Source organism: Filicampus tigris, chromosome 2 (assembly GCF_054856515.1).
Source record: "Filicampus tigris isolate MCC_2025a chromosome 2, RoL_Ftig_1.0, whole genome shotgun sequence".
Classification (NCBI taxonomy): Eukaryota; Metazoa; Chordata; class Actinopteri; order Syngnathiformes; family Syngnathidae; genus Filicampus; species Filicampus tigris.
This window is the reverse complement of record NC_141218.1, coordinates 22,917,969-22,939,610: the sequence shown is the minus strand read 5'-3', so window position 1 is coordinate 22,939,610 and position 21,642 is coordinate 22,917,969. Positions and strand designations below refer to the sequence as shown.

The 21,642-nt window shown below is 39.8% G+C and overlaps 1 protein-coding gene across 3 annotated transcripts in view; it reads left to right on the top strand.

Moving 5' to 3' along the window:
* LOC147151824 (amyloid beta precursor protein binding family B member 2-like) overlaps positions 1 to 21,642 on the top strand; it is a 49,183-nt gene that overhangs the window by 18,083 nt on the left and 9,458 nt on the right. For all 3 annotated transcript variants that reach the window (XM_086018284.1, XM_086018274.1, XM_086018266.1), the window contains one exon: positions 19,322 to 19,436. In XM_086018284.1, coding sequence (XP_085874410.1) covers positions 19,322 to 19,436 — 115 coding nt within the window. The remainder of the gene's footprint in view (positions 1 to 19,321; positions 19,437 to 21,642) is intronic.

The window sequence follows — 21,642 nt, the reverse complement described above, 5'->3', positions numbered from 1 at the left end:
CGACGTGGTGTAATTCAGGAAAGTGCAAATAATGAAATGTCTTAACATTGGTAATCTAGCCGGAAGGCTAGCATACTACAATAATGTGTACATGCCTACCATTCAATGGTTCTTTTGCTGACTGATGCTATTTGATAGATGGTCTATTTCCTTGTAATTAATAAGGCTATGATCACTTGGCAGGTAAAATGGAAAGGGTGCATTAACCTAAAGGTTTGATTTCCAGTTCTGTCTCTCTAGAAGTGTTGCTATCTGTCGAACATTTTACAACATCCACTTTCTTTTCCTCACCCACGCCTTCAACCTGTTTACTGTCGACTTTTTTTTTCCTGTTTCTGTCATGCTTTTCAGTTTATGACATCTGACATCTCTGCAATCCTTGTTTACTTGCCTGTGTGTGATGTGGTTCTCTGTGTGCTATGCACAAAATGCTGCACAGCAGGGTTAAAGGTGAATTTCCCTTAGGAGGATTATAATCACTTTAAAAAAAAACTATTGGATGCTGCTGTAGTAGCTGATTCTTGCTTTTGGTGCTGTACTATTGACATTTGCACTGATTGTGTTTGTTGTCTGTGTTGAGATCAAAATGAAACGACTTGCAGATGCCAAGGCAAATGAAAGTCCTTAATTACATGCTGTCCATTTTCCATATCAGTATGTTCCAGGTCAATTTTGACCCCGGCCAAGAATATCCGTGTAATAATTGTCTATATCAAATTATGAAGTACAGGTCTTTTCAAATGTATTAATAGCCCATCTGATATTAATAAATGGATGATTCATCTTAAATCCATGTTTCAGACAAAATGGAAACTTTTTTTTTTGCTACATTACATGTAGTTTTTTTGTTTTTTCACGAGTGTATATCTTGCACCTATGACAGGGCAACTCCTGACCTCTACACTTCTGTAACACTTCTGTTCCTTGTGTTTAGTACATACAGTATAATCATTCTTACGCTGTTGTAATCTTTCACAATTTCGAGATTCCCTTGTGACTCTTCAAAGACCAACGTGTGCATGTTTCTGCAGGAAGATGGGCAAATGTGGAGGAACACAGACTGTTTAAATTCACGCTTGATCACTGTCCCCACTGTCCCATAAAATTGCACATGTACATGACTTTAATCTTTTTACAGTTTCAAGATTGCCCCAGTCCAAGTTTCATGGGTTCATGATTCCCACCATTACCGCCATTTTCCTTGGGTTAACAAACACTTGCAGATCCAAAACTTAGAAACAAACTTTGTAGCTACACACACTACACACATTTTGTAGGATTTTTACTCAAAACAATGAATGATTGATTTAAAAAAAAAAAAAAGTTTTGTTGTTTGTGTATTTTTGGGTCACTTAAGTAATCAAATTTCACGGTAAGAAAATTGCATTTAGGGTATTTTTTATTTATTTTGCCAAATGTAAAAACAGGTCGGATTGGACCCAAACACTATATAGGGGATGAGGGGATTTTATAAATTTTCTTTTCTTTTAAAAAAAAAATTAAAATTCATAAATGGTTATGAACACGCCTCTCTTGCTTCCATCTAAGGACCAATGTCCTGCATGTCGCTTTCTTGGTCCAGCTTAATTCAAAATGAATGAGCCCCCCATCTATCTTAAGTTGGGCGGGGCAGAGGGGGATGGGTGGGGGTTGTTGGTCCCTCGATGAAGTCATGTAGCTATATCTGGAGCACTCAGCAAGTCTGAGTATCTGCATGCCCCTGGTTGCATGTGCAAATTTTATCATGCGTGTGAGTGCATGTGTGTTCACGTGGGCTGAAGTTGATGAAGTCATTAGTCTAAATCTGGAGCGCCTTTTTGTGTGTGTGTGTGTGGGTGTATGTGTCTATGTTGAACGAGTGTTTTCCACGTACTTTCTCCATCCCTTATTTTGGGCTCAGTCTTCCCACTCTTTGTCTCCAGCCCTTATTTTGCCTCCCTCTCGTGTCATTGGCTGCTCAGCTCAGCGTCTTCCTCCCGCCTTTGTGCAAGCTTTCCCGTTTTTACCACTTTCTGTAGGACAGGCAAAAGGGGAAGATAACGGCAATTCTAGAGGGGAGCAGGTGCTGACTCTTAGCTGGGAGGCGCCTCCCTCCTCACACTGAGTGTCTCTTCAGATGGAGGTGTAGTCAGAGTTGTGGAAAGAGGAGGCTGGCAGAGTGAGAGAAGACGAAAGGAGCCCTTGAGGATTTAAAAAAAAAAAAAGAAGAGGAGAGGCAGGGAAAGGATCTCCATTGAGCTACAAGCGGCACGGGAGCTCTATCGCAATGTCACAGTGGCAAAGGAGTTAACGAGGCGAGGGACTAATTTGTGACATGGCCAGTATGTCTGCCTGTGTGAGTATCTTACCCCTCCTTTATTGTTGATCACTCTGTCATTAGTTCACCTTTTATTTGTCACCTTCTTTGCCTGCCTGACTCTTTGCTAAGGCTTTGACTTCACACACAGCTGGGTTGCTCGCTTCTCGACTATCAGTCAGGTGTGAGGATGCAGGATGCAGGCTGCTGCTGCTGCTGCTCAGCAGATGTTTGAGGGGGGTTAAGATAAGATGCAAAGAAGAGAGAGGGATGAAGTAAGCAAAGGAGGGTTTGGAGGGCGGAGGCAGAAAACAGAATTAATGTGTGGATGTGCTGCGGGGTGGTTCAAAGTGCTTATGCCAGAAATGTACTATTTTACTACTTTATTTTAAACATTGTTCCGCTGCTGCAAATGTGTATTGTATAAGAAAAGTTCTGTACATGCTGGTTTGTGCATGATAAATGGTGTGTTGAATGTGCATGTTTTGTTCTAGCAAGCAATTCAGAAGGGGGTTATGACCGATGGAAAAAAGTAAAGAAGAAAAAGAGAGGAAAGATTTATGACCGAAGGGCAGGCGAGGACAGGAGGGCATGGGAAGGGGCATCACTAATAGTTAACATTCTTTTAACACCTCATATGTGTCTGTGTTGTACACCAGACACACCTAATGTTGATCTGAAAATAACTCACTCACTTTCCCAATGCCTTATTCGAGGTCTGTTTGACATTCTCATTGACAGAGCTGGGCAGTCTGTCAAGGGGCCAGAACGGTCCGTCCCTCCGTCCCAGACGGACGCCCATTTTTGGGACGGAGGACGGGGGGGCGACAGGTTTTAAAAAAAGGGTCGAGCTAAGCAAGGGCGGAGGTGGATTTTAGTCCGGCCCACTAATTGGCCCTCGCGCGTGAGACCGACTCTGCGAAATGGGCAAACGACAAAAATTGCCTCCGAACACTTCAAACGTGCCACTAGTTACCCAAGTGCACAGGAAATTTTTCAACAAGAGATGCAGCGCCAGTTCTACAGTACGACAAGTGATGAGACCCAGTAGCGCGAGCAGCGTCAGAGCCAGCACACCGGCGAGTGACGTCAGCATGTCACTCAGTCACTGCATGTTCTCTTCTACGGAGCCGCCTTCATTAATTGCCTGCGCAACGCTTTTCATGTGCTTCCCAGTAGTCACATTGCACATGCATATTCTGCCCTCTAGTGGTTCAACACATGTAATACGTACCATGGATAATGCCACAGGAGTCAGCCATTTCACCTCACTGACAGAAACACATCCAGCCTGTCTTGTATGTGTAATCCGGGATAGTTTTGTTAACTAACTGTTCACATTTAGGACCTTATCCCTTTTCTTGCGAAGTATGTCCTTATGTGGGACATCTTTACCGTAAAAATTCTACCAACGTATACATCTAAACGACCCGGGGGTGGAAGTCTTTGTTTGCTCTTAAAATAACCTTGCGTTATTTTGCAATAATTATTTTATAAAAAATGAAAACGTCTTAAGTTAAAACGCAAAAGTTTCGCAATAAAACGCAATAATACTGCGTTACTACTCAATCTTAAATATTATCTTGATTTCCCCTGGTTTGCTCCAGTCGGTATCATCATCATCATCATAATCTTCATCACATTACGACGGGCTTGTGTTGCAGCTAAATGCTATCTTGGTTAAACAATTGTAAACAATTCAATCCACTACTCCCAGTCGGTAAGTGGATGTGCACAGGAAATTAACCAGCTAATGATCTTTAAGTAATGTTTATGAGTGCACAGAGTTTTTTTTTTTTTTTGCGGCAGTGGCAGTCTGGGGCGCGGGGGGCGGATCGATGGAACACGAGGACTGAAGCGCTTTACAAGGACGAGGACGGATGGGGTTGGGGGGGGCGATAATTTTTATGAATAAGGACGGAGGACGGACCGGCAAAAAAGGGTCAAGTGCCCATTGAGTTATTCATTCAGTAATATGCAGTGTAGAACTGCTCTGCATTATACTGAGAGGTGTTTCTAATACAAGTAGTGCCTTGAGATACAAGTGGCCTGACTTACACATTTTTCGAGATATGAGCTGTCATTTGGCAAATTTTTTGCTTTCACCTGAAAGCAAAAATGTGACATGAGCGTTGCAGGTGGCAGTGAACTCAACTCACTTTATGACAAGCATCATGGCGAATGGCAAATAGTTAACAACTCTTCAAAAATGAGATTCAGAGCTCTTTATTTGCAGCTGAAGTTTACTGTCACACTAAACGTAAAACAAAGAGAATTATGCGTTGTATATTTAAAACAACTGAAATCCGCTTATCTTAATGCTAACGAACGAGGCAAACTGCAAAAGACAGGCTAACGTTGCTTATAACCCTTTTGAGCAACAGATATTTTAACACAAACAGTGCAGCAACACACATGCATCAGACGACATCATTCTTTACCATACACCAAATGTGACAAATATTACTGAAACTTACTTAATCACTTAGAGTAGTTGTGAAACTCTTCTTCATTAGTCTGCATGACTGTATTATACTGCCCCTCGGTATCAAAGTCACACTCTCTTCAAGGAGCCGCCATGGTTGCCAAGATGTTTTTTACATTATATTTGATTATGGTATTACTGTATGTATTTATAAAGTTGAATATAATAGAGTGCTATTTTCTTATAAAACAAAACACATTACAAATAATGTCTTAATAGCATTTTTATTCATTTCAAGATGATCTTTTCAAGAAATTGAACTTGTTTCTCAAGGCACCACTGAATAACAAATATTTCTTGATGAAGATGTAATGCAGTTCTACACACCTCCAAACTACAACCAAATATTACACATTGTATTATCAGTGCTTTTTTTTATGTTTGTAAAGGCAGAATATTTGATACAGCCCTTGTCTTTATAATGACTACACACATGCACTTCTCATTGATATTCATCATAGGCTGGATATTCTGTCCAAAGCTGACCTTTTGTGCACAGTATAAAAGAAAGAAAACAAGCAGCCCTCGAGCGCCATTAAAATTTTAACACTCAACACACTAGCTATCACCTCCGTTTATGTCAATGCAGCAAGCTTGCACAGTTGAGCTTTTGGCAGCGCGTCTTCCCAGTTGGCGCCATCTTATTTGCTGATGTCACGGCCCCTTTAACCTTAATTCATATGCAAGACCCATCTGACGGCCCACTGGGACACAACCCTGATCGGCCAGACACATTGGATAGATGCCACGGTGATTGATGGGCTCCCCCCCTCCCTACCCGCTCACGTGCCAACCCCCCTCATCACCCCTCCATCTTTCCATCCCGCCACAATCCATCACAGCCACTTGTCCACACACTGCTTGCTCCCTGCGACATGTCCACTCAGCCTCCCACAAAGCCTGACTCCGCGAAGGGTCGTCATGGCCGCAGACGGCCACTGTGATGAAACCAAGGCATCTCCTCCACCTTCAGTATCGCCGCAGCCCCTTTATCGCACACATTAGCATGGTTTAGCTCACCTGGTTGTAATCCGCGTCTTCCTGACAGATTACTCATTGTGCTCCTCCTATAGATCTTCTCCCTTGCTCCTCCCGCCAATAAATCTTTAGCCGATAAAATTCTTACTCCTCCCGGCTGGGGAGGGCAGCAATGAGAGGTGATGCTGGTCACACAGCAGTGTACACACCAGGATGGTTGTCTGCTGTCTGGCGTTTAGGCTACGTTCCTGGTGGCCACGGCAGCCCTGTTGTGCGCCTGGAATTTTGGCCATTTTTCCCCCCTGTTCAGGTTTTGCTCATTTCTAAGGGTCTGCCAGCCATGGGGGTTGTGACAGTAAGGCATTAAACGCCTCTTTCGGGAACTAAGAATATTACATGAAATGCTCTCTTTTCCCCAAATTGATACAGTACATAGTTTATTTAATCTGTCAGAGAACATTAAACAAAACAACTAGGGTGTTGAGTCAAGAATGAAACCCATTTTACTGTTTGATTCAAACCAGTAAATTACACGGGGTTAGATGTTGTTTTCATGGGTTTCAATTGACCAAAATAGAGGCATGCTGTAAATATAATTTCATGTCCACAATATATTATTGATGAAGTTAAAGAGCTGAAGTTGGAAATTATTGAGAGAAATGACTTCCTCGAATACAGCTTTAAAGCCATGTGTTGTTGTAATTAAATGGTCTTCAGCTCCCTCAAAAACACTAAAAATGTTGTTAAAATGTTTCACAACAATATATTTGATTTTAGGTTATTTAGAGAACACACTTTGTTTAAATGAATAGGATATGTGGACAACGTAACAGTGGTGCCTTCAGTTAAATTAATTGAACTGGCCTGTGTGGTGTGACCACCCATGTTTACATTAAACATTCAAATTATCTTTCCCCGTTTAAATAAATTCAAATGCCTTTAATCTATTCCAGCCCCAAGAAAGCACCAATATTTTTTGTCTGTCTAATGTCTACATGTGTTGCTGCACCATTTGTGTTTAAATAGCTATTGCTTTCAAGGGTTTTTAGCACACCAATATCAATGCCAGTTTTGTAAGCGTTTTGCATTGTGTATTAGCATTAAACTAGCAGACATACATTTGCAACTTATGTGATTTGGTTAAACACAATTGTGTAATTTTCTTTGTTTTATGATTTACGATCTCGAAAGACGTGTACGTTGGCTGACTTGTAAGTCCAGATGCCACTGTATTTTTATATTGTGTTTTGTAGTAATATTTTCATGAGAAAAATATATATTTTTTGACAACTGCCACGAACAGTAATTGACGCACTAAAGAGTTTGTAATTATCTTAAGATGTCACAGGATGGCAGCAAAGGACTACTTTTGCTGAAATGAAGCTCCTCAACTAACTTCAAATGGTTTCCTCGTCACCAAGCTGCAACCAGTGTCATATTCTTTATTGGCATGCTTGTGTTGAAGAAATTAATTCAAAAATAGTTAAAAAAAAAAAAAAAAAAATTTAAAATAATCCCCAAACAATATCAACGTAGCCATCACAGAAAAGGTAGATATAAGTCAGATTGAAGGACCAACCTTAAAGAAGCTGCCTGTGCACTATGAGCAAAGTGCACACAAGCGCATGCTGTGCATCAATCCTGCATTACTGCACATGCAGCTAAGTAGGACACAGTGTAATTGTAACTGCGCTGTGAGCAAGCTTTGGAATCACTTTTGCTCAAATCCCTGCTCTCTCCCACACTCTCTTTAGCTCTTCAATTACACGCACACACATTAACACACATGAATAGCGGCGGTTTACTGAGGTGACTTTTCACTGAAGTTCCGCGGCACATACACACAAACAGCACGTCGCTCCCGTACATGCTTTCCAAATCAGTGTGATCTAAAACCATCAAGAGCAGGGGGAACAGCAGGACATTATCTTCCTCGCTTTCACGCCCACCCACAATGCCTCTCTTCTCCCCCTCATACCCCTCCCTCTCATCTACCCCTTGAGCCGATGCTGTAAAATACGCAACGGAATATGACGAGTGTTGACATGTGGGTGTCGTGTAACTCCCAGCTTGTTGCTACGCACATATATATATATATATATATATATATATATATATATATATATATATATATATATATATATATATATATATATGTGTATATATATATATATATATATGTGTATGTATGTATATATATGTATATTTGCTACTGCTCATCTCACCGCTTTAAAAAGAAAGGTATATTTTGTGGAGTCATTATGCACAGACATCTAACATGAAGCGTAACAGCAGTGAATAATGATAATAAAGTAACCGATTTATACCGTTTCAAGGGAGCCTTAAGACCGCTTAAGGATGTGCGCTCCTCCCTTGTCACGAGCAGGCTTGAATTGCTTCCAGTGCCACTTTGGAGCATCAATGGATGGGAGAGCTTCTTGCTGCAAATTCCTTACTTTTGGAAATAAAATGAGAAAATTGAGCATTTGCTGGAATAAGTTTGCATGCAGCCAGAAGCTCTTTACTTTTAGGTTATCAGGTCCCAAAAGTGCTAAATAGCAACTTCACAAAATGAGAGTTGTACTTGAAGACAACAAATGCTTAAGGTGTTTTTTCAGTATAGGTAGTGTTTGAGTTTTTGAATCTTTTCCAACAAGCATAACTTGACACAAGACAAATATAACACTAATTACAACAAAGGTTTAGACAAGCATCAAGGATAAGCAGAAATATCTACTGTATTTTTTAATTTGCTATTGGTTCGTTTTCTTTGCTTGCTTTGTTTTAAGTTTTCCGGTAGTCTTCTCTGCTACCTGTCATCCATTCTATGCAAAGTACCCTTGGTTGCCTGTGGCTGCGAAATACATGAAACAATTTTGTGCATTGAGATTCAGAGGTGGGTGTATTCTCCCAACCGCGAGTGTCTTAGGCCAATTCAAACACTTGGTGCTTAAGCACAACTGAAAGTGCCGTAAAGTCCAATTTTCTCGATAAATAAAGTGTTCATTTTGCGTCTCATCTTTGCAGGTTTATCACCTCCATTTCATTTGAATTTTTATCACCTTGTTTTACATTCCATTCGAGTGAACTGCGATTACCGGCACTTTTGTTATGTGCATTTATCGGCACTCAGGGGTTGCATTTAGTTTAATTCTTCTTCACAGTTGTATATTCACTTTTTTTTCCTTTTTTTATTAGGCATGGTAAAAATGTGAGACAAGCCTTTGCGAGTAATGGCGCATCAGCAGAAGACAAATTAATTGGCTCTTTAGAAAGGCTATTTAACCCTGATGAAGGACAAAAGTAATGGGACACCTGCCCATTCCTTTTGCAGCTGTAGCAACTTTTACGCTTCAACCTGTGATTGATGAATTTAGTGATTAAGATGTGACAGTACTTTCATCACTAATAGAAGGGACTATTCATGTGAAATAAAACATCTCACAAGCACAAGGGTTTGCGAGAAAATAATTATTGAATACACAACGTTTAATTCTCTTCGTTTTACGCGTGCAACAATCCTCTTTTTGGAAGAATTGTTCACTATCTACTTCGGATGTAACGATTTATCGAAAATCGATATAAAATCGATATAAATGCTTAAATTATGCATCGATGTAAAAAAATAAAAGAATCGATTCGCAACCCCATTTTAACTATGGCCGCTCTGTCGTGTTATGCCTTGTCTGCAACGCACACGCACAGTAGTGGTAATCCGGGTCATCCGTGATGTAAACAGAAGCATTGTGGGTAATGTTGACATGGCTACCCGAGTGAAAGTTAACAACAGAATCCAAAAGTCCGGGAATATTTCACAAAATTAATTTAAACGATGTAAATCTCCCTTTCATAGCAGCACGGTGGTGATAAACGAGCATCTAAAAAGGAAGCAGTTAGCACACACCGTTAGCACACACAGGCTACAGTGTGCGTCTGAACGCTGTACGCATGTCCTGATGTGGTATGCTAACATTTTGTAGCGTCTACTACGGACTATGGAGGCATTAGTCAGCAAACTCATGTTTATTAAAAACCAAGACACAGTTTTGGTACACCCGCGATCCCACGGTTATCATCAAATAGCAACAGAGGATGTCAACATGCACTGCCTCACGGTCACAGTGACTGCGTTGTTGCGTTTAAGAACTCAGGAATCCCAAAACTCGTTAACACAACATGACTTATTTTACACAAATCTTTAAAGCGGAAGTCAACCCAAACATATTTTTTTCAAGAATATGTTCCCATGCATATGTTTTTTTTCAGTTCGGGTGCATACCACATTTTGAATGTGTAGATCTCATTACCAGTATGCATATTAGATAAGCAAAACAAAACGTTTCAGATCAGAGTTAAATAAAAACAAAATTAAAAAACAATACAAGTGTTTAGTTTAGTTTTATTTAGCACAGTGCTTATACCTAAATTTACTCATATGATTTCCCCCTCTTCGACATTAAAAAAATGATGCCCAAGAAACGTTAAATATGTTTACAAGTATTTCTTTTAGTATTTATAGGTAGTTTCATACTAGTATTAGTGCAACTCAGCATAGTGTATAGTTTTGGGTTCCATTTTAAAATGCACTAAACATTTACAAAAAAAACGTAAGGCCACAATATCGCCTTCAACTTCAATTACTCCATCATTTATAAACACGTCAGGAATATTGGTACAAGCTGCAAAGTTTAATACAAGTTGAATGTACTTTCATCTTAATTGTCTTTATTATTCTTTTGTCCATACCTTAAAGAATTCTAGCTGTAAGATACTGATGGTCATATAAGAGTTTGGTGTGATTATGCCGTGATTTACACATGATCCGATTAGTCGACTATTCGCGACTACTGTTGGTGATTAGTCGACTAGCAAAATAATAGTTTGTGGCAGCCTTACTTGACATGCTTGCACCAAACATCATTACGTTTTACGTTTGTGGATGGCTGCAGCACCACACTCGCACAAAGACAAGCCTGGTAGCAAGTTGAAAAAAAAAATGAATCGGGAATTGAAAATCAAAAATTGAATCGAATTGGGGCTTGAGTGAATCGTTACACCCCTACTGTCTGTCCAACTGCTATTTCTTATGATATGAGAGTTGGCAAAAAAAGTTGGCCTAACAATGGGTCATATCTCAAAAAACTCTGTGATGGCCCATCCTAGCTCATGGTGGTCATCTATTTTCTGCTGGCAGACGAGCGTGTTTCCTTCCCCATACGCCTGCATTCAAACCTTTGCAATTAGCGTACAGAATTCGTGTTAGCATAGCATATGATTTTTTTGTAAAGCTGTTTGATCGTATGAAGCGTTTACATACACATTGTCTCGCTTCTACGTGCATTTCCGTGCGTTGCACACAGATGGTTGGGTGAGGACATGGGTCTCCACTGAGCCATTCTGGATGCTGCATCACTGGAGAAGGACAAGCAGAGCAGGCTGGGGGACCAGTTATATCTATGTTGTTTCCACTGCTCCTGCAAGGATCTTTTATCGGAGCAGTTTGGGGAGTTTATGATGTTGTTTTAGTACCTGAAGATGCAAAATGAAGAAATTTGAAGCCTGTTATGATATTGGTGTAATTTTCTTGAAACAGTGCCAAATGGTTCTGACTCAATTGGTATCATGCTTGCCTTTGGGACTGGAGAGTCATCAATTTAAAACCTGCTGGGTAGGAAAACTATATAAATTGAGATGGATTTCTAGATAGTGGTAAGTTTGCTTTCTGCCAATGTGCTTTTCAGCAAGGTACAGAACATAAATTGTGTGACATGGCAAAACACTTATGCAAAGCCACTATTTGTGTGTCATTTATAAAGCATCTCCAAATGCAAATATGTTGTTATGAAAAGTAGTTACAGGAGCAAAAATATTATAGTTGCTTCTCTAGTAGTTGTTTGTTCTCCCACATATTTGCGACTTGCACATTCACCTACATGTATTTGTAGATGTGTTCTTGGGAGCCTATCGACCTATTGGCTGTTTTTTATGCTCCGGCCACAGTAATAAAAATATCTGTACCATCTTGTAGCATCTTGGTGCCAAGGAACTATGTTGAAGTGAATTGAAGAACGTTCTTTAACAATCATCATATGGCATCTCAAAGCAATTAAAAAAAACATTTTGGGGCGTAACCTTTCCTTAGGCAATCCATAGGCAATTACAAACTGTTTTGGCTGTACTTGCTAACCTGGCCAAGGAGCATTCATTAGGCTTCCATTCAGTGACTCCGGATCAAATCATTCTGTCACTTAGTAATGGATCAGTGTATTGATATGCCCTGAGCTCCTGTGGCCTCATAAGCAAAATCCTCCTACCTTAGCTGAGAACATAACATCCACCACAAACATCCTCAGTAGTGCTATATACTATTTCAACCATTAAACTGCATATTGTACCGGTAAATAATATACACACTCACTGACCACAACATTAGGCACACCTTCATAATGCAATGAGTCCGCTGATAGTGTAGTGGTACACACGCCCGAGTTGTGTGCGGGCAGCGTGGGATCGATTCCCGCTCAGTGACAGTGTCTATGTGTGCCCTGCGACTGGCTGGCGACCAGTTCGGGGTGTAGTCTGCCTTCGCCCATTGACGGCTGGGATAGGCTCCAGCAACTCCCCGCGACCCTGTTTCGGATAAGCGGTTTGGAAGATGACATGACATGACATCATTAATGAAGCTGCAGAATCCTGGGAATTTTCAAAGACTTTCCATGCATGAATTTACAGGGAATACGATCATTTATAGGAATACACTGGAAAAGTTGTTTTTATCGTGGACATATACATCATAGGTATTTGTCATTTAAAAATGGATGCCGGTTATAATGTATAATCTTTAGCAGTACGCCAAAAAGCCATGCGCTATTTTTTGTGCTGCACTGCTATTCACATTGCAATGATTACATTTCAAATGGATTCATCAACAAGTTTGATGTTCTGTCAAAAGCACACAGTTCGATAGCCAGCAGCTGAGCTGTATTGTATTTGTTTACAGAATAGGCATGAGGCGCTAGAGCGTGTGGCAGTTCCTCTTCTTTTTCCCACCTAACACATTCTGTGTGGAAACCCTAACCCCATCCATATTACAGTATTATATATATATTTTTCTGATGAATAAAAATAGTTTTGAGCTGAAGGTAGCAATTTTAAGGCATGACCTCAATCCGATTTGTACTTTAAATGTTTTCCTCTGTTTTGTCATGGCTGTGCTCTAGTGCACTAAACAATGTCTAACAACATCTGACCGACCTCACACATTCTGGAAGAAGGGACAGAAATTCCCAGTGATACACTCCAACATCTTGTAGAAAGTCGTTGAAGAAAAGTGGAAGCTGATACAGCTCCAAAGGGAAGAACAAATGCCTTGACTTACGAGTGCCTGGTCGATCATTCGCTTTGTGTTGTGAGCCAAAATTAGAATTACGAGAAAATAAAAGGCCAAAGTAACACTGTATTGTATTGATCAATCCGTTTTGTTTGTGGAGGAGAGAGGCTTTGTTTTGGAACAAAAATGAGTGCTGAGACTTGACAACCAAAAGGAACAATAAGACTGACAGTTTCTATGATTTCTGTGTGAAACAGTAAACAAAGAACAATAAGCATGAGAATGAACAATGTTTGTACACATTTACATAATCAAACAAATGATGTCGATTTTTGACTGAATGTATTAACATTGCTCCTTTCCCTGTGCTCTTATTTCCCCTTCTCTTTTTCCTCATTTGCTATCCTACTTTCATACGTACGTTTCTCATTCTTACTATCACTCATCTTTTACAACACATGCTCTCATCGTCTCCCTCTGCTTCCTGGGAACCAGAGAAAGGTAATTATAACTTTTAGTGTCATACGCCAATTAGATTGTGCGTCTCCATTTTGGCCACAAGCATGAATTGGCAATTTGGCATAGAAAACAGATTTATGGATTTTAATTTCGAGGGGTGGTTGTAGAGCAGCAGGATCTTATTTTCAACAAACAGTTTTACTGGGGGTGCATCGATACCACTTATTTCAAGACCGATTACTGACATTTGACTATTTGCCAATACCGAATACTGATACTTGATAATGCCAGTACGTTATGCAATGATGATGTACATGATTTATTTTAGTCAATTGTTCAAAACACAAACTTTTACTGGGTATTGCATATGTTTCATGCAAGTACAACACATTTTACAAGAACAAAATTAAAATGAGGGTCCACTGATAGTGTAGTGGTACACACGCCTGAGTTGTGTGCGGGCAGCGTGGGATCGATTCCCGCTCAGTGACAGTGTCTATGTGTGCCCTGCGACTGGCTGGCGACCAGTTCGGGGTGTAGTCTGCCTTCGCCCATTGACGGCTGGGATAGGCTCCAGCAATTCCCCGCGACCCTGTATAGGATAAGCGGTTTGGAAGATGACATGACATGACATGACATGAAAATTAAAATGTGCAAAAACTAACAGAATAAATCCCCATACTACAAAAAAAATGAACAAAACAAAATCAATCACTACAACTGTGATCATATAGTCTCTTAAAGAATTCCAATACATATGTTAATTTCCTTAGGAATCCCTATAATAATAATAATAATAATAATAATAATAATAATAATAATGTGCAGAAAGAAATAAACATATCCACTTTCATTTACACAGCGTACCGGAACGCAACTGATGGAGCCGTTACCTGAATGCGAGAGTAAACATGAACGGTGGCGGCACTGAGTGGCAAGCCAACATTAATTACTTGACAAAAGGCTGACAAATAATACAAAAACAAGCAAAATGCAGTGAAAATGACAAAGAGCTGCTTGGCGTTACCTACAACACGGTTTCATCTGCACAACAAACAACTGCAAATTAGTTCAATGTGGGAAAATGCTGTTTCTGCTACTGCCCGGAAGGTATAAGTCAGGCTGCTGATGTGGTATCATTGTGTACAGTATCATATAATTTTTACGAGTACAGAAATGCCCCGATACTGCTTCCATGAGGTGTTGAAGCGATTGCTCATGTCACGGCTGTGAGGGTAGCAACAACGATTGAAAGTCTAAAATCTAGCAGCAAGCCAATGTGGCCACGGGCTATGTCCTATCAGGAACTGAATGCTTTTTTGTTTCTTTGCCAGTTCTCCCTCCCATGAGAGACTTTAGCCTTTTTATGTCATAAAGCAACCATTTGTAGTTGAAGCGGAAAGGCTGCTCAAACGTTCCTAAACCGGGCCCACTGGCTGCATCCACACCTCACACACGCCACATCACACTTTCTCCTTTGGCCACAGGCAAGGAGCGTTATCGACCCTGCATGTAGGAGCACAATTAAGCAGCATCGTAGCCTGGATAATGGACTCATAAACACAAAGCTTTTTGTGATGAATACTGGTTGTGACTGCTCCATATTTTCCATTTGTGTGGGTGATTAATTTGGAAATGCATCGGGTGAGTTTTGAACGACTTAAGATTTCTTTTGTATTTGACTGTAATGTAATGAAACTAGAGTCGAAGTTGATTAAGCAGTGATGTCACTGATTTTTTTGGGCACAGGACAACGGCCCCCAAACTTTTTTGCACAACTTGCGAAACTTTGTTTCATGTGAAGACATTTTTAGATGGACAAGCGTAGAAACCAAAAACACAAATGAAGGAAAATACAGCTCAACTTTAAAGTGGACAGCAACCCAAACATATTTTTTTCAAGAATATGTTCTATGGCTGCCCACTAGTTAAAAGACGACATTCTGATTAATATTGTGTTTGTGGAATATGAGTTAAGAAGCAAAATCCATCCATTTTTAGCCATCTCTGGGGGTGGCCATTTTGTCACTTTAGTCACCTGAAAATGACATCACAGTTGCTCAGGTAACGACCAATCACGGCTCACCTGTTTTCTGAAGCTGAGCCGTGACTGGTCCTTACCTGAGCATTTATGATGTAATTTTCAGTCGACAGAAGTGACAAAATGGCCGCCCCCTGACATGGCTAAAAACGGGTTGAATTTTGCTGCTTAACTCATATTTCATATTAATCATATTGCCTTGTTTCAACTAGTGGACCTGCATAAAACATATTCTTGAAAAAAATATGTTTAGGTGGACTTCCCACTTTAAGAAACATGTAGTTAGTGGGAGTCCTGTGCATGCTTTATTAACAAACCATCTGGGCTCATCTTTTGTTCCATAGCATAGTGTGTTATAAGACAGGACATCACTGGCTAACTCAAAAAAAAATCTGCATTTCTCTATTTCCCTGTTTCTATTTCACTTGTGCTTTTATTGTTTGACAATAGACTTGCATATTTTCAGTGACTGTGCTACCCATCTCGTTTTTGGTCAAAGATTTCCACACGCTTGTAGCATAGTACAGCCAAAGACCGACGAATGTTACGATGCAGTGTCGTAAAGTGAATTGTGTCGTGATACTGTATGAATAACATCTCGTGATTATAGATGTTGCGCACATATTGGGCATAATATTTTGGTGATAGAGATGGTGCTTCACTTCACACCACTGCCCTTGTTCCTCACCGCCAGTTCCGTAGTTCCCTTGGTATGAATATTTCAAGTACTATTTACTATTTGTATGAATATTTTAAGAGCTGAGTAGCTGAAGCTAATCAGGCTAATCGCTGTTCTCCTCTCGAACCAGACAATATTGCCTTCTCGGTGGGATATTTTGTTGCGCCACAGAGTGTTATAGTCCGGCGACAGCAGCAGACGGGCCAGTTGAAAGTCCCTTATAAATTGGCCAATTGGAAGACTAGATGACAAAAAGATATCATTAGCGATGAGTTGATTTCAAAAGTTAAACGTTGATGCGGAGTAGTGACGTCAACTTGTGCACTAATTGGTTCAACCTCTGCATTCAGTTGATGGCCTTACTTTCCATTTCACTGTTTCAGGCTTGGATGGGAAACAAGGCATGTTTCATGGCAGACATCTGCCTACTTTTTTTTGTTTGTTTTGCAGCTCCTCTCACTCATTAGTGAGGAGAATATGTCACTTTTCTCCTGCCTATGTGTGTGTTTGGGTAGGTTTATTGTACCCCCATGCCCTAAAATATGAACATTGTGTCATCCCCTACCTACCTACATCATTCCTTTGTCACTCTCTAACCTTTCTCCTCGCTTTTCTTCAAGTTGCACCATAACTAAATATATACAGTATAAGGGATAGGAACCAAGCCCTGCTGAGAATACTGAAAAACAGCAAATAATTGACGCCACCATCAAAAAGGTTTGCAATTGCCTATGCAGGTAGATGCCACAAGATGATGCTTTGGCCTGTCTAATAGAAGCTCCTACCCTCCCCTCACAGTTCCTTATACTTGCAAAATGCCACTTGATGGCCCCCACTTTTCTATTAGACAGAGCTTTGGAACTGTGTTGTGGCATCTAGGGCTGTTTCAGAAAGAGCACAAAAACAGTGAATAGGAGGACGGCTTCCAAAAAAAGATCCACAAATACTGTAGGTGAATTCACAGGTAGCGCATCAGCGGTGGAAGATTAGACATTTGTCATCTCTTTTCCTTTTACCACACCTTAAATTTATGGGCTTTTACAAAAATAGCTAATTTGCCTTTGAGGAATTATAGACACCGAAGGGTATCTCCAGTATATCTCCATCAAGGGACTCAAGAAACAGAGCGTTTTTTCCGTGGCTGGAGGCAGAAAAAGCATCACCGGTGGAGGTATTTGGTATTTGAGGCCTTGGATGAGTTTTGAGCTGCAAAGGAGTTTTATCCGGAAGAAGAAATGTATAGTAGCATTCTTTTCTGAAGCACTTAAATACGGTACTCTCTAAAATGCATTACTGGTACTTTCAAATTCTACATGTTAATTCTTATTGTTGCTCTTGCTAAATTCCATTGTTCAACCACCTTACTGTGTTGGCAGCACTTCAGCAACTTGAGTGTTTAATTTAAAATCCATTTGTATACACTCAAAATGATTAAAAAAGAAAAGGAGGGGGTGTTACTTGCTCACAGTGAGTTTAAGTAATTAAATTTCACTTGTAACCTTGAGTAGTGAAGAGAATTTTAGCATTTTAGCATTGATTGTTATCAAACTCATAATGCAAACTGCAATTATAATACCTAGTGTATCATTTTTTTTCCGGGCTTTTAAGAAGTTGTTGACCTGGTATAAACACGCAGGCAATAGAACGGGAGAACGCGCACACACTCTAAGAAAGTCTTGATAGAAGCCGATGGGATGAATAGATTTAAAATGGGGATTTTAACAGTGCCAGGAATAGATATTGGTATGGAAGATCTAGGCTGAGCAAATCACAACGACGCAACGGGTGAAGAAAATGTGGAATATAAATTGGCCATTAATCCAAATATTGGCACAAAGCTAAACGCCCTCTAGGTGAAGCGTTTCATCTCAATATGCATTAATGTCCCAAAGCAGCTCGACAAGAAGTAATACCTGCAGGCTATAGGGAGAGGCAACAGTCACCATACTTCTCTTCAAACGAGATGGAGCATATAGCAAAAGGATCCAATAATGCCAAGAGGTCTTTTTCCTTAAAATAAATAAATAAATAAAAATCCAGAATCTTTCCTTCCAACCTGCATTGCATTTGGTGTTTATTCCTTCCCTTCTCTTTGTGCACTATTAATCTTAACTTCATTCTTGACATTAAGTTCTCACTATAAAGAAGATAAATGGAGCCGTATGCAGGCTAATTAAATGAGAGTGTCAGACTTTAAAGGACCTTTAACAACATTCTCTTTTCCCTGACGATATTCTCGGTTGGGATCTTTAAAAAAAAAAAAAAAAAAAAATCCAGGATTTCATTACCTTAGTCAGCTTTCTTCCATTTAATTTTTTCTTGCATTTATTTTAAAAAAAATAATTGCTTCAGTTTGCAGACAACATCACTGAACCAATTACATTCTTTTGTCCTTGGCTCTACTCAATTCAAGCACATTGTCAATATTCAAATTGCACATTGTTACACAAGTTTAACAGTTTAAATGTAGGAAAGTATTTTAGTATTTTTTTTTTACATTTCATGAGCAGCACATTTTTAAGTACAACTGTATTCAACTTTTATTTACAATATATTTTCATTTAATCTTTAATAAGATATTTAGAAAACCTTTTATGTGCAATTAAATTCAATCATTTATGTTTTGGTTTTTTTACCTATATTTTAGCCCAATGTTGATGTTCAAACTGTCCATAATGTTGTTTTATTTTATGATATTCAGTATACTTTTAGTATGAAATCTTTGCCTCGTTTTTGATGAACACTTGGTCCTACTTCATGACTGCATTTTAATGTTGCTCATTATGGTGGTACTTGAAGACCCAAGTATTTTTTGAGGTGGCGTAAAAAGTTCGAGAACCACTCATTTATTAGCGGATCGTGATGTCACTCGCTGGTCAAACATGGCAATCCAGCAGCAAGGATGACCTTTGTCAAGGTCATCAATGTACTTGCCCCCAAACCTCTTAAGGGTCCCATATACTGCCACCATTCATTTTTACATCAAAGCACTGACGATGTCATGACTAGGTAGTGTGATGACATGCGATAATTCGCATGTCGTGTGTTTACAGGGACTTTGCCTACGTGGCAAGGGACAAGAACACGCGGGTGCTCAAGTGTCACGTATTCCGATGTGATACGCCCGCCGCAGCCATCGCCACAAGTCTTCACGAAATCTGCTCCAAGGTGGGTGCCATTACCAGTTCAACCTTTATCTCTACAGCGGCCGCTGTCAAGCTTTCACACCGTGGTGTGGTGTGTTGTGTTGAAATGAGTGTTTTGTTAAGCCTGCCACGTGGAGCCAATGCTTGCAAACATGAGCCGCTTACCCACTCTAATGCATGACCTCCAAGAGGAACCGGTGTGTCTGAAGGCCAACATTGACCTTGCAAAGGATGCTTATTCTCTGCAACTACAGATCTTCTCCATTAGCACGTAGCATGTCGCCCTGTTAAGAGAGTTCAGAAGGCTTAAGAATGTGTTGGTGTACAACCTGTTCTCACAAAAGTTTGGGAAGATGGCGTAAAAGTCAACCCATTAAGGACGGGAGTACATAACCGCGTTTCTACCACAGGAGCCGGGAGCGCTGTTGCGTCTTTCTACCTTTAAAGCCGGGTGAGCGTATACATCATTTTCTATGTATTATTTAATTCTCGGTCTCTTAACCAATGAAATGTATCAGAATATACATGTGACGGTGTCATAAGCCCACGGAGGATGTTCCGGAATTCTTTCGAGCCATAATGACTGACGCCACGGTCGCTGTAGCTCCTAAATCAGTAACAGCAGTGATATAGACGACGCGATTGTGGACTTTGAATCAGTCGAACCAGTCCAACGTGACATATGGTTAAGATATATGTTTGTAGACAATGACAATATCAACGTCTTTGTAACAGAAAAGAGGATTGTAACTACCACTTGATTTTTTAAATTATTATTATTAAAAGTAGTGCTTCTTTTGCACTGACACTTTATTTTTACATTTTCGATTGAAACAGTAAAGATGAATAAACTCGGGTCCGTGTGAAAGTCAATGTCTAAGCTCTCAAATTCTTTTGGAATTATGTTTCGGTCTGCTAGAGGGGCTGAGATATTAATTATTTTGTAGGTGTTGAATTTCTGGGAAAACTTGAGGTTTTCAAGGGTAATTCCAAAGACGACTTTAGGCTTTGGGGAGCTGTTGAGCCAGGCGCTTTAGGCCTTAATAGGTTAATGAGTAGTATTTATTGTGTGACTTCTTACATTGTTATATCATCCACTTTTTTTGATACACTTCTCCTTACGAATGTCTTTATTGGTTGAAACCTTTCAAACTTTCCAGAATTCAGGATGTGTTTCTAAGTTTTTTTAAAACATACATATTGATGGTTTGTCAGCATACAGTATTTTGAAGACATTTCTTTTTTATTTATTGTTCCCACCCAATGCATTTCAATTATATGTGGATTGTCACTATTCGTGGGCCAGCCCAGTTCCTATCCCCTTCAAATAGCTGGAGTTCACTATATCAAGATGTATCGTATGGAACAATACGGAAACGCTGTTGTCAAATACCAATATTGTATTATGGATCATGTAACATCAGCGCTGTATACATGGATAACCAATGTAAATATGTTCCTTCAGGTATTTCCAATGCCAAGTTAGGGTAATATAGTTGTGCGCAGTGAGTTTGATGTTCCTGGAAAATAGTGCAGGTATAAGTAGTGCAGTCATAAATAAAAAGGAAATAGTGCCTAACTTTTTTACGGCTTTTTGTCTTTCTGACTTCACACTGCTTTCTCCACTGTGGGGGACAAACTCATCTACACTTACTGCAGTGTGCGATTTGAGTGTGTGCACATTATCACACTTTCCCGTGAGATGAGACACAGACCGACCACACACACACTTTGATTAATGACACCTGTAATTGAGAGAGAGTGTCTTGCATACAAAGTGAGCGCAATGATAGCGTGCAAACAACACGTTCCTTGATGCACTTTAAAAGAGTGTGATCACTGCAGCAGAAGGGCAGCCAAGTGGAAGGAGGAAAACAGATTGCATCTTTTCACACTGTTCAATTCAGAATTCAACAAATGTTCACTGAGTGATGGAATTTGACGCTGCAATTATTACTTCTGCTGAAATTAGCGTCTCAAACTTTTATAGGCTAATTGATTATGTTGAGCTTCTTCTGCTATAATAAATACACCATTAAATTCATTGGTCATTTGATGGCATATTGAAAATGAAAACCATGAAATGACAATGTCCAACTATGATGAAGGAAGAGTAGCTTTTTTGTCTTGAGTTGTGAGCAAAAAATATGTTACAAGCACAACCTCACACAAGCAACAGTTTGGCATATAATGAACAATTACAATTATTCAAAAAAGTGCTTGGGGTT